The sequence below is a fragment of the Sminthopsis crassicaudata genome, chromosome 1 (genome assembly GCF_048593235.1).
Source record: "Sminthopsis crassicaudata isolate SCR6 chromosome 1, ASM4859323v1, whole genome shotgun sequence".
NCBI classification, from domain to species: domain Eukaryota; kingdom Metazoa; phylum Chordata; class Mammalia; order Dasyuromorphia; family Dasyuridae; genus Sminthopsis; species Sminthopsis crassicaudata.
Window position 1 is genome coordinate 668,210,342 of NC_133617.1, and position 13,713 is coordinate 668,224,054.

At 53.4% G+C, this 13,713-nt stretch overlaps 1 protein-coding gene across 1 annotated transcript in view; it reads right to left on the bottom strand.

Annotated features, from left to right (window-relative positions):
- Positions 1 to 993: 993 nt before the first annotated feature.
- Positions 994 to 13,713, bottom strand: part of COL7A1 (collagen type VII alpha 1 chain) — a 53,023-nt gene continuing 40,303 nt past the window's right edge. The window contains 25 exon segments of the mRNA XM_074283194.1: positions 994 to 2,002; positions 3,857 to 4,030; positions 4,119 to 4,211; positions 4,395 to 4,487; positions 4,770 to 4,802; positions 4,980 to 5,028; positions 5,162 to 5,215; positions 5,899 to 5,976; positions 6,181 to 6,297; positions 7,429 to 7,491; positions 7,714 to 7,776; positions 7,989 to 8,042; positions 8,173 to 8,226; positions 8,539 to 8,619; positions 8,779 to 8,814; positions 9,055 to 9,126; positions 9,359 to 9,430; positions 9,796 to 9,852; positions 9,973 to 10,008; positions 11,113 to 11,148; positions 11,729 to 11,773; positions 11,925 to 11,984; positions 12,088 to 12,123; positions 12,356 to 12,427; positions 13,514 to 13,630. Of these exon segments, the coding sequence (XP_074139295.1) occupies positions 1,977 to 2,002; positions 3,857 to 4,030; positions 4,119 to 4,211; positions 4,395 to 4,487; positions 4,770 to 4,802; positions 4,980 to 5,028; positions 5,162 to 5,215; positions 5,899 to 5,976; positions 6,181 to 6,297; positions 7,429 to 7,491; positions 7,714 to 7,776; positions 7,989 to 8,042; positions 8,173 to 8,226; positions 8,539 to 8,619; positions 8,779 to 8,814; positions 9,055 to 9,126; positions 9,359 to 9,430; positions 9,796 to 9,852; positions 9,973 to 10,008; positions 11,113 to 11,148; positions 11,729 to 11,773; positions 11,925 to 11,984; positions 12,088 to 12,123; positions 12,356 to 12,427; positions 13,514 to 13,630 (1,671 nt within the window). The 3' untranslated portion in view covers positions 994 to 1,976.

The window sequence follows — 13,713 nt, forward strand, 5'->3', positions numbered from 1 at the left end:
CAAAAACCAGCAGATGCTAACTGCTTAATAATTGACTCTAGGGAGATGGGGTGGGGAGGAGAAAGGGGAATACATCATCCACCTTTTTTTGGAGGCAGCTGGGGTGAAGTGACTTTCCTAGAGTCACACAGCTAATAAGTATCTGAGGCCAGGATCCTGCTGGCTCTATTCACCATCCCAAATAGCCTGTATTGTCAACCATCCACTTTTAAGTTTAGTCTGCATTCCTAACATTTCCTTTACTTTCTTTTAAGTCAAGACAATCAGCCAAACGATAAATCAAGCTCTGACTTATAGCCCTTGTTGATTTCCAAGATATAAAAGCTCACACCAAAATTTAACAATGGGCTCTCCAGAACCATATGAGCTAACTCCACATATACTTGGACAAAACCCATTTCCATCTCCGAAGAAGTGAAGGACCGTGGGTGTGCCATGCACTGTCACTCAGTGCCAGTCTGTGGGAAGGTTGTTAACTGTTTTTCTTTACTATAAGGGAAAGTTCAGGGCAGGGGAGGGCTTATGGGAGGTAACTATAATGTAAAAAAAACAAAGAAAAGCATCAATAAAATGTCTTTTAAAGGGACACGAGACAAAAGTAAACCAACTGAAGACAAGAAAATTATTCTTGCCCCAGGGAAGGTGCTCAGTTCTGGGAGAGAAACTAGAACAGGGATGAATCAACAATCTCAGCAAGGTAAGAATGAAGTACCCCACTAGTACCTTATTGGCTTGTCAGAGGAAGTGGGCCATTGCTGCTTTTGGTTACTGAAGTACCTCCCACCAAAAAAAAAAAAAAAAGCAGAAGACACAGGAGCCAGAGAAAGAGAATAAAGCAAAGATCACAATAATGGAAATGAAAAGAACACTACATAATCATAATGACCAAGTTTGTCCCCAGAGAAAAGGAAATTCACCTCCCTTTCTTCTTTGCAGAAGTGGGGGACTCTAGGTAAAGAATACAGCATTTTTTGTCAGACTCAAATGACACAGTTTGCTGAATTTTATTTTTCTCTTTATTTTTTTATTCTTGGTGACAAGGAATGACTATGTAAGGCAGGGGGAGGGGATATATTTGGAAATGAAGGTAAGAAAAATAAAAGATATTAATTTTCAAAATATTTTAAATGAAAAGGAGATAAATAAATAAGCAAGCCCATGGGAATTCCAGCTAGAACAGGAGTTAACCAGCTCAATTTCTGTGGCTCTCCTTTCTCTCATCCTGACCCCTCTACATTCTCTCCAGAAACACGCCCATGCCAGCTTCTCCACAAGCATTCCCTGGCCTAGTTCCCATTCAGACACTCCACAAGCCCCTTATCACTATCTGCACTCTTGGGCAAATGAATCCCTGAAATCTCCTCCCAGCCCCAAGAAACCCCCATCCCTTCTCCACTGTCCCCCTACAGTAGAATTCCCCCCTCACAGATACAGAGCAGTACACCCTTGAAAACAGCAGCTTTAATGATTCCAAAACATATCCCAATCTGGGACCCAAGAAGTGGAGAGGAGCCCCCGAGAAAGCTGCCCCTGCCCCACGTCCCCTTGTCCTTGACTTGGGTCAGCACCATTAGAGCCAGCAGCGGAGCAGGGGCCAGACAGACAGACAGACAGCAGTCCATTGGAGGTCAGCTCTGTTAGCACCATCTGCCCCCGCCCCCAGGATCCCTTGGGCCTCGGGGACGGGGGCAGAACTGAGGGGAGGCAGAATTCTGGAAGGGGGTCCGGCCAGCCCCTCAGCCCTTTTACTGGATACAGTTTCACGGAAATTGACAAGCATACACACACACACATCCACCCCCACGTAGCACCAAGTTCCTGTCAGCCCCGTCTTAGGGGCCTAAAGGGGAGGGGGCCGAGGAGGGGGGCCGGGCCTTCTGCACACACCCCCGGCCTCCTCCAGAGTCAGCACTCGCTCCCCCTCAGCAGGGGGCAGGAACAGCACCTGACCCAGGCACTCTGTCCATTGTGACACCTCAACTCTGGGAGACAGGGGGAGCACCTGGAGAACAGGAGAGAGAGACTAAGCTTGCCTCCCAAGCCCCTCCGCCACCCCCTTCCCAGAAGCCCCCAAAACAACTCCCTCCACCTCCTCCTGAGCAGGGCCTCCTCGAGGCATGGGCCCCTCTCAGTCCTGAAAACACTGATTAGGACCGTCCAGCCCTGGCACCTGCTGTCAGTCCCTGGGGAAGGCCCTGCTTCTGTATGGTTTTGTCCCTCTTTTCAGGCCCTGGGCTTAGCATGCTCTGGCCTGGGGCAGGAACTTAATACTCATTGGCTGACTCCTCCCTCAGAATGGAGGCTCCCCTAAAGCCAGGAAACATATCCCTCTCAGACCAGGGATTCCTTGAAGACAGTTATATGTCCCCCATTAAACCAGGAGTCCCCTGAGGACAGGGGCCAAACCACCTTTAGACCAGGGCTCCTGAGGACAGGGCCAAACTACCCTTAGACCAGGGCTCCTGAGGACAGGGACCAAACTACCCTTAGACCAGGGCTCCTGAGGACAGGGACCAAACCATCCTTAGACCAGGGCTCCTGAGGACAGGGACCAAACTACCCTTAGACCAGGGCTCCTGAGGACAGGGACCAAACCATCCTTAGACCAGGGCTCCTGAGGACAGGGACCAAACTACCCTTAGACCAGGGCTCCTAAGGACAGGGACCAAACTACCCTTAGACCAGGGCTCCTGAGGACAGGGACCAAACTACCCTTAGACCAGGGCTCATGAGGACAGGGACCAAACCATCCTTAGACCAGGGCTCCTGAGGACAGGGACCAAACTACCCTTAGACCAGGGCTCCTGAGGACAGGGACCAAACCATCCTTAGACCAGGGCTCCTGAGGACAGGGACCAAACTACCCTTAGACCAGGGCTCCTGAGGACAGGGACCAAACTACCCTTAGACCAGGGCTCATGAGGACAGGGACCAAACCATCCTTAGACCAGGGCTCCTGAGGACAGGGACCAAACTATGAGGACAGGGACCAAACCATCCTTAGACCAGGGCTCCTGAGGACAGGGACCAAACTACCCTTAGACCAGGGCTCCTGAGGACAGGGACCAAACTACCCTTAGACCAGGGCTCCCTGAGGACAGGGACCAAACCATCCTTAGACCAGGGCTCCTGAGGACAGGGACCAAACCATCCTTAGACCAGGGCTCCTGAGGACAGGGACCAAACTACCCTTAGACCAGGGCTCCTGAGGACAGGGACCAAACCATCCTTAGACCAGGGCTCCTGAGGACAGGGACCAAACTACCCTTAGACCAGGGCTCATGAGGACAGGGACCAAACTACCCTTAGACCAGGGCTCCTGAGGACAGGGACCAAACTACCCTTAGACCAGGGCTCCTGAGGACAGGGACCAAACTACCCTTAGACCAGGGCTCCCTGAGGACAGGGACCAAACCATCCTTAGACCAGGGCTCCTGAGGACAGGGACCAAACTACCCTTAGACCAGGGCTCCTGAGGACAGGGACCAAACTACCCTTAGACCAGGGCTCCCTGAGGACAGGGACCAAACCATCCTTAGACCAGGGCTCCTGAGGACAGGGACCAAACCATCCTTAGACCAGAGCTCCTGAGGACAGGGACCAAACCATCCTTAGACCAGGGCTCCTGAGGACAGGGACCAAACTACCCTTAGACCAGGGCTCCTGAGGACAGGGACCAAACCATCCTTAGACCAGGGCTCCTGAGGACAGGGACCAAACCATCCTTAGACTAGGGGCTCCCAAGGACAGGGGCCAAACCATCCTTAGACTAGGGGCTCCCAAGGACAAGGACAAAACCATACTTAGACTAGGGTCTCCCAAGGACAGGAGTTCTGGGGTAGATCATACAGACTACCTGGGCCTCCATGGGGTAGACAATGTTGTTCACAGTCCTCCCGGGAACTGAAGCGGTTGGCATTGCCCTCACAGCCACCAAACACAAAGGGATGACAGCCCCTGCCGGGGCGGTGATACCAGCGTAGGGTGTAATTAGAACAAGAGCCTTCATCCATTGGCAGAGAGCACAGGCCTGAGAGGGGGACCAGTGAGGAGGGATTAGTGGGGGGAACCTGAGTCAAGGGCTCTAGGACAGATCGGGGAGCCAAGAGGGGTCTCACCATGACCAGCAACCCAGGGCTCCTCAGTAGCATCCCCCTCCATGTCCTCGTAATCCTCCATGGAGTACTCATCATCTTCTGGAGGCCCCGGCCCTGGGGACAGGAGGACCAGGACTTTAGTTCTGGCCTCCCAGCTCCTGCCAGAGCACAGCCTTGGGCCCTGCAGGGCCTCTGCCTTCACCACCTTCAGGAAGTCTCAATGGCCATGGTTGGGCTCCTGCTCCCCTGCTGGACCCAGGCAAGAGGCAGCTCCCGAGCTGCTCCCCAAAGACTCACCTTCCTCTTCTGCATGGGAGAGCCTCAGCACAGGGATTGGATGGGGCCAGGGCCCAGGGCCTGGGGTATCTGCGGAGTAACTGGGAAGGGGTCCTAGGAGGAAAGAGCCCCAAGAGTCATGGGCCCAGAGACCCAGGCAGCCACCCAAAGGCAGGTGCCCAGGATTTGTGGGGTTTGGGGTCATGGATCAGAGACAGGTTAAAGGGAGGCCTGAGGTTAGTGCGGTATAGATGCAAGATCAAAGGTGTGGGGCTAGCCAGAAGTAAGAAAGTAAAGAATGAGGAGATGAGGGAGGAGTGAGAAAGAAGGATTAAAAGTCAGAAGGAATGGACAGGGGTTAGAAGTGAGGAACGTGAACCCAGAAAGGAGGCTTACTTGATCCTGATGCGATATACTGACCGCCACAGGCTGGAGAAGACAGAAAGAGAAAGTCACATATTCCCTCCGCGTATCATCCCCTGACTGTTGTCTCCTTCCCTCTCCCACAAATTACACAGGGAACCCTGAGACATTTGGTGAGAGCGGGGAGAGGAGGAGGGACCCTTGCCACACAACCCTGGGGGTCCTTCCCCCATTCCTCCTCACCGCAATGCTGACTCATCTCCTGTCGAATGAAGCTCCGGATGTCGGAGGCCTGGAGGACACAGAGGGAGCACTTGGCCCACTCCAGAAGGAGGAGGCCCTGCCCTTCCCCCCATGCTCCATGCTCTTGTCTCCCCCCCATTCCTTTCTCCCAGAGCCTCTGAAAGCGGGGTGGAACCACTCACCGTCATGGAGGGCTCCCCTTTCTCTCCTCGCGGGCCCATGGGACCTACGCTTCCCTGTGAGAGACAGGACTTCAGTGCAGGTCCCCAAGCACTTAAGGGTTCCTGCGCTGAGCTGGGAGGGGTCCCAGGTTTGGCTAGGTTCCCATGAGGGATTTAATGGGACGGCAGAACCATATACCTATCACAGCCAATCCAACCTAAAGGGTGCGCTGAGGGCTGGTGGGGACACTACTAACAGAAGGGAGAAACCAGTGCAGGTTCCCAGAGAAGCAGGCGCTGGAGGCACGTCTTCAAGGATGGCTAGGAATCCAGCCATTATACAGGAGCACATGAAGGAGTGTGGGAGTGACAGAAATGAGGATAGAAAGGAGGGAGACACGGGGGAGATATTCTGGGAGACGGAAAGCACGGGAAGGGAGAGGGGAGAATTAAGAGATTTGAGAAAAAAGGATGAATGAAGGTGTCATCTGCAGGTAAGACTAGCTTTGGAAGGAAGGCCATAATATAGCCTCCTTCCCTGGGAGACCCCATAAGTCTGGCAGAAAGAATGAGATAGGGTTACACTCCCCTTCCCCCCATGACCAGACATGAGCAAGCCCCTCCCCAAATAGGAGCAAAGCCCCCTAGTCATCTTGTGAATAAGAAGTTGCCTATCTGCCTCTCCTCCCACAGACCAGGGGACCACCTGAGGCCTTTAAGTACCCTCACCCAACATTTCTTCAGAAGCCCAGACTCACCTGCTCCCCTCGCTCTCCTGGGATTCCAGGGACCCCTCGGGCACCAACCACACTCTCCCCAGGGGGGCCCCTCTCCCCCTGCAGGAGACAGAAGGGGAAAATGATGAGTCACAGGCTCCAATACCCCCTTCCTCCCTTCAAAAACAAATCCCTTTTCTTTTACTGAGAGAAAAGACCCCGCTAAGAATATGGCTGGTGGGCCTACAGCCAAGGCTCCAAGATTGAGGATAATTGCAGAAGATTAGGGCTGCTGCCAAAGGCAGGGACTGGAGGGTTACTCACCTTCTGCCCCTGGATGCCCTCCGGACCTTTAGGGCCGATGCTACCAGGAGGCCCAGGAGGCCCAGAGGCTCCATCACTGCCCCTGGGGCCTTGGATCCCTGAAACACCAGGAAGTCCCTGGAGAGAAAGGGCAGAGATTTAAAATGGCAAGAATAATAGCAACTGACAATACCTGGAGACAAAGCCTGTGGCAGGAGGTGAAGAAACTGGGTGTGGAAGTCCGGATCAAACCTAGCCTCTGGTACATACTGACTGTGTGAATGTGGACCTGCCATCTTGGCGAACCAGACACCCCTGAGACTAAGGAACATGCTACACTGGCCATCTGCCGCAGGAAGTTACAAGCTCCCCAAGGACGAGGCCTTCAGCCTCCTTTATACCCTCCGAGCTCACCACAATGGCTGGCACAGAGCAGAAGCTCTAAAAATGTTTACAGAGACCGAGTGTGGAGCACAACAGTATTTTCACCATTTATTGTTGTTTGCTTGCTTTTTTTTCTCTTTTTTTCCCTTTTTGATCTGATTTTTCTTGTGTCCATAATTGTGGAAATATGCATAAAAGAATTACATGTGTTTGACATATTTTGGATTATTTGCTCTCTAGAGGAGGAGGTAGGTGAAGGGAGGGAAAAATTTTGGGACACAAGTTTTGTAAAGGTGAATGGTAAAAATTGTCTTTGCACATGTTTTGAAAACAAAAAGCTATTATAGAAAATATAAGAAAAAATGTTTACAGGTTGATTAAAGTCCAGGTAAAAACAAATGCTGATATTTACATGTCAAGGAAAAGTCTGCAAAGCCCCCAATATAAATTATCTCTGAGCTTCACAGCAGCCCTGTCTCCATTTTATAGATGAGAAACTGAGGCTTCAAGGTTCTGTGCCTTATACAGATTCCCACAGCCAGGGTCAGGGGTAGCATTTGAACGCAAGGCTTGCTGACTCTCTCTCGAGTTCATCATCCTTTCTACCAGGCCACACTGACGATTAAAGAGGAGGTATTTCCATCAGCCTTGAAAGTTCCCAGAGCGTTCTCCATCTCAGCTGATCCGCTCCCTCTTCCCACAAGGGAGGTGCTATCATTAACCCCATTTTAGAAATGAGTAATTTGGCTCAGAAAGGTCAAACTAGAACCCATTGCACCAGTAATTGGGGAAAATAAAAAATATTATCTTAAAAGAAAACTAAAATTCCTTTCAGAAGCTTCAGCCAGAAGGTACAAGGGACCCATAACCTCTTCTCTTACTTACCCGCTCCCCTTTCTCGCCCTGGTCACCCTTCAGCCCTTGCTGACCATCAAAGCCTCGGTCACCCTAGGGGAGAGAGTGATGAGTCCCGGGGGCCCCATCTCCCCTTCCCCTTCCCCAAGCTTCCTCCAGCTCTTCCCATATCTCCCTCATCCCATCAGACTCCCACACCCCCAGTCCCCTGATTCCACTCTGTCCCCACCAAGGGAATGTCTACGCTAACACACCCACCCAGCGGCCTGGTAGCTGCTGACTGTAGCACCAGAGTTCCCCACTTCAAATTCCTACCTTGGGACCAATCAAACCCTCCTTTCCTGGGTGCCCCGATAGGCCAGGCAGCCCCATCTCCCCCTGAGAAAGAACAAGACAGGAGTCTAGACCCATTTGCCTACATAAGCCAGATGTGAGCACCCCAGAGTAGAGCCAGGGCCCTCCCCAGATGAGAGCAAAGCCCCCAGAGGGGCTGACACTTTCTTCTCCCTTTAAATGTGAGCCCACTTCCTCCAGATGTGATGGGACCCGCCAGCTATGCTTGCCCCTGGCTACCCCCCATACCCCCTCACCATCTCTCCTTTCCGTCCGGGGAGTCCAGGCCGTCCATGGAGACCTGCTTCCCCCTAAGGCAGGAAGAAGACCCCCCCAAAAAAATATGGAGGAGAGGAAAGATTGTCTCAATCTAGTCCATCACTCCACAAAAGACACCATCTTCCTAACATCACCCCATCCTGCCCCCAGGATGTCCCTTACCTTGTCCCCCTTCTCCCCGTCTTGGCCACAGGCCCCTTTCAGGCCTCGATCTCCCTGTAAGACAGAGGCTGATGAGGCCCCAAGCTTGCTCCCCTCCTTCCCTTCTCCCACCATGACAACCTGACCCATTAATCCATCTCCTTTTTGAGCTGAAAAGGACCCGAGAGACCCATTTAATTCTACCTCCTTCTTTGTCAGGACAGGAAACTGAGGTGCGAAAGAAGTTACTGACTTGGAGCCACAAAGCAAACACCCGAGGGGGCAGGGGCAGGCCTCCTCAGCCGGACTCAGGCCTCTCCACTGTACTGCCCAGCTCTCCCATCACCTCAACCCTTCCTGGACCCAAGGCCCACTCCCTGCACCTACCTTGAGGCCTCGGGGGCCCATAAAGCCTGGCTCTCCCTTCTCTCCATGGGCACCAGGAGCGCCACCCTTCCCAGAGAGGCCCTGAGGGGAGGAGAGTGAGGGCGTCAAAGGAGGCCAGGGGGCATGGAGGGGGGCTGGCAGTCAAGGGGAAGGTGGGGAAGGGAAGCGCAGACAAGGGTCAGAGGGGTGTGGGCTATGGATGGAACCACAGACGGGGGCTCAGAGAGAAGGCTGACTCACCGGTGCCCCGGGGATCCCTGGGTCCCCACTGTCACCCTGCAGGCAAAAAAGGCAATCAGAATCGGGAAGGAGGCTCCTGGGAACCCAGGCTGAGCGCCAGGGTGCCGCCCCCCACCCAAGACGACATTCACCTCGCCCCCACACAGATGGCTGAAGGAGCCACGTGACACATGCGGATAACTGTAAAGGGGTTCCTGCGAATGAGCCCCAAAGGCCTAAGGCCGGTGGGACTTAGACAGCAACCAGCATGGGGCTCTGGGCCCGCAGAGTCCTCACCTTCTGCCCCACGGGGCCTCGCACACCCTGGGATCCCGGAGAGCCTCTGTCACCCAGCTCTCCCTTCACACCCTGCAGAGAGTGGGCAAGAGAATACCATCCTAGACTTAGAGCTAAGGGAGAACCAACCCTTCCCCTCATCTGACCGCTGAGGAAACCGAGGCACCAACAGTGGCTTGCTCAGTCACTGAGCTAGGAAGTATTGGATTGGAACTCGGGTCTTCCTGAGTCCAGGCCAGCCCCCTCCCCCTCTGCACCCTTCCCCCACCCCGGCCCAACTTTCCCACCCAATCACCATCGTCACCTTTTCCCCAGGAAGGCCAGTGTCCCCTCTGGCTCCTTTGTCACCATCCAAGCCTCTCAGGCCTCGGTCACCCTGAATGGGGAAAGGGAGCATAATAGTAATAGAAAAATAGTTTTCCACTTGAGAAATGTTATTTTCCCCAAGTCTCCAGAGTCAGTCCCGACAGACATGGTTAAACCCTTCTTTCTCTGTCCAAAATGAACAGTGGAGGGGAGACAAGCCGGGACATTCTGCTGCCTGGCTTCTTCCTTCCTAAGATTCTCCCAACAGGACGTGGCCAGACCTGGGCCCTGAGTCTAACCCCGGGGCTCTGGGGACTGCGGCAGGGTGGGGAGGGGAGGGTCTTCCAGGCAGCCCACCACCAGAGGAAGCTTCGCCCAACCCACAACTCACAGCCGCCCGGGCCTCTGCCGCCCCTTCTCCACTTCCCAACTCACTGTCTCTCCCTTGGGGCCTCGAGGCCCAGGGGGCCCCTCGATCACAGCTGTGTCGCCCTGGCAGGGAAGGAGGAGGGAGAGAGAGCTGTGAGTCAGGGATACGCCATCTCCTTCCAGTGTCTCCTTCCTTCCACCATGGCCCCCTTCCGTGCTCTCCTTCTCCCTCGCCCCTCTTACCTTGTCACCCTTCAGTCCAGGGGCTCCAGCATCGCCCTGTCAGACCAAAGGGAAGAAAGAGGGACAGGAGAGAGGGGAAGGTGTTCACTCAGTTCAAGACCATTGAACCTCATAAGATCATAGAACTTGAAGCCGGACAGAAATTCAGATCTCACCCCTTCATTTTTCAGATGAGAAAATTGACTCAGAGGTTAGGAATCTCCCCAAGATCACACAGCTCCAGGAGGGGAGGATGTGGTGGGAATCTCTCTCTCTTAGCACCCCCCCTCTGACGCCTCACCTCTTCACAGTCTACAGACCCCACCCCCCACAAGGTGCTCATGCACACACACACACACACACACACACACACGTATGTGCATGCACATTGCTACATATGCACACATGCATATATACATGCACACATCTACAAGCATGCATACACACAGATATGCATGTGTGCATGCACATCTACAAGCATGTGTGTCTGCATGCACATGCATCCACATACATCTGCAACAAACAGATATGTATACTGCACATCTACATTCACACATACATATGCATGTATACAGCTACACCCAGATATGCATGTGTGCATGCACATCTACAAGTATGTGTGTATTATGCACATGCATCTACAAATACATGTGTGCACACATACCCGTCTATGCACACACATGCATATGTATGCACACACATTCACTACACATAGATACACATGCATCTACACACATGCATGCATTTACATGAAGACACCTATCTATGGACATAATGTGCATGCATGCACATCTACGTGCAAGACATATGCATGCACAAATCCCATCTATATGCATGCACACATATGTGTGCCCAAATATCTACCTACACATAGATATGCATGTGTGTATATGTGCACACAGCTACAGGCACCCAGGTATGCATGCAAGTGTCTGCAAATATATATGTGCATACATCCACATCTACGTACATGGTAAATATATATATATATAAATATGCATGCATATGTGTGTGCCCATACATCTACATGCACACATGCATATGCATGCACACGTGTCTACATGCACATGCACGCACATCTCTGTACACATTCATGGTTCTGCGCCCAACCTGCCTGAGCTCTGCCCCCACCCCACCAGCTCTGGTATCCACCACACTCACCTTGTCCCCTCGCTCTCCCCGACTTCCTGGAGGGCCCTATGGGAGGGAGAGGGGGAGCAGAATTAATGAAGCCCGGGGATAATGCTGGTGGGCAGGTCAGGGAAGGCATCAAGGCTGGAGATCCCAGCCTAGGCTCCCCCTAGGAGGGGGAGGAGGGAGGGATGTCTCAGTCCCGTGTCCCAGGGACAGGACCAGGTGCAGGCCTGGCTTCAGCCAGAGCCACCACGGATGGAATTCCCCCAGCCCCTGCTCTGATCTTGCTTATGATCTAAGAGGGACAGAGCAAGTGCAGGAATACCAGAGGCCAGCAAGTGAGGCGGGGGGGGGGGGGGGGGGGGGAGGGGATAAAATGCTATGAGAATGGGAAGCGGGCTAGTGGGCCAGGTTAACTCTCCCCCAGGAGGTCACCCAGCCCTATACCCACTCAAACGTGCTCATCTTGGAACATTGTCTCCCTACTAAACAGTGAGATCTCTGAGGGTTGGGACTGAATCTGAACCAAACTTGCACCTCCCCCAGCACCTAGTGCTGGATTCTGCACATAGCAGGTGCCTCATAAATGCTGGATGAAGTGCGTACTAGGAGTTAGCCCACAGTAGGATGCTCCAACACTCACCGCGGGGCCTCTGTCTCCCTCCAGACCAGGACGGCCATTTTCACCCTGAAGGAGAAGTCAGGTCTCACGGGGGATCTCAGAGACAGGGCGAAGAGTTTGGGGGAATAAGGACCTGGGCAGTGACTCCCCCCCCCAAGGCTAGGAGCAGCGGTCCTTGCCTGGTCCCTGCCATGGAGGCTGCCAAAGGAATACATACCCGGATGCCCGGATCCCCTCTCTCTCCTCGGGCTCCCGGCTGCCCCACTCCAGGATCTCCCTGACAAAGAGGCATTCAAGCTTGGCCGAGGGAGCGGGAGCTCCCCCTCCTCCCCCCTCTTCTCTGCTTTCTTCCAGTCTCTGCCCCTCCCTTCTCTTCCTACCTTGTCTCCTTTGGGTCCGGAAGCTCCAAGAGGTCCCTATGAACAGACAGAAATATGAAGAGGAGGAGAATGGCAGGAGAGGCGACGATTGTGGTGAGGGGGGTCTGAAGCTCAAGCCCCTGAGGAAGGAGAACGTCGCTCAGGTGGGCAAGGTCCCCAGGGCCCTGAGAGATGGCATCCGCGGGAATGAGCACAGGAATAGACAGCGAAGTGGGTGTGGGAGCAGTCAGACACACGGACACTGAGCTACATCAAGGCTAGGACTCACCGCTGCCCCGGTTGGTCCTGGAAGCCCAGGAGGGCCTGGGACCCCTTCTTTCCCAGGGGGACCCATTAAACCCTGTAAGAGAAATGAGAGGATGAGGGAACCAGCTCCTCAGGAATGTGGGGCCCACAATGAGACTCTCTCCCAATCAGGAATCTAGGGAGCTTACAGAGAGCCTTCTTCTAAGGCCTCACGTCCTCCCTAAGCTGGCTCCCCTCCTCTAGTTGCCGCTATCTTCCTTATCACTCAGGAGCCAAACCTCAGCTTTATTTTTAGATTTAGAGAGACATCCTATTCTCCAGGGACGGAGTTCTGTCCATTCCACCTGCAATATCTTTGCATCTGAATTATTACAGTGCATTCATATTGAATTTCAGACCTCTCTCTCTCTCTTTTCCTTCCCTTCCTTCCTTTCTTTTTTTCCTTCTTCCCTTTCCCTTCCCTTCCCTCTGTCCATGTTAGGGTATCATATCTTCACCCACAGATATTCTGCCCAAAGAAATATAAATTTTGATCCTGAAACCTTCTGAGATATCTTGGGATTTGCTGGCTAGATTTCTTTCTTAAGGACCGTGCCTTCAACACAAATCACTCTGGCTCTCATTGATTGGCCAACAACAGGTCCCAGCGCAGCCCCACTTGGTCATTACTGGGGCCCTGATTGGCTCGGAGGGAATGCACATAGCAATTGTTGCTGCTTTGATCTGAAAGCCTGAGCATCTTCCCCTCCCGGATGGATTTTTTATTTTTTGACTAGGTAAAATAGGCCATTCTTCCCTGAATTCTTACTTAGCCTTAATGGCTGAATGGGCATTGCCTTGGTCAGACTGAGACCTATTAAAGACCTGAGCTTAAAAAGGCCCAGGTCTCCCCCTGCAGCCAGGGCCACCTCCAGGCATCCCAATGCATCTGTGGCCCCTGCACCCAGACGGCTCTGGAGGGCGAGTGGGGCAGTGCCCTTGCGTGCCAATCCAATTCACCCCTCTGGTGTCATGGTTGTCCTAAGAACAAGGGACCACCACCAACAACCCTCTGTGGTAGCACCTCCTCTGCTTCTCTCTCCTCTCCAGAAAGGAGATGTGCTGACTGTGTGACCGGCTACGAGGAACCCCCTCACCCCTGGGGACCCTCTCCTGTTCCTTCCACCCCAGTCCCCCTTACCCTTTCTCCAGAAAGGCCCGGCTGCCCCGGCTCGCCTCTGGGGCCTGCGTGGCCAGGGAATCCCACAACACCTGGTGTCCCTGGGGGTCCAGGAGGGCCTGGAAGGCCTGAATCTCCCTAAAACAGACACAGAAAAGCCCAAATTATCCATCAGGATCCTCCCTCTCCTTGGTCCCTATCTATACACAGGTCATAGAATT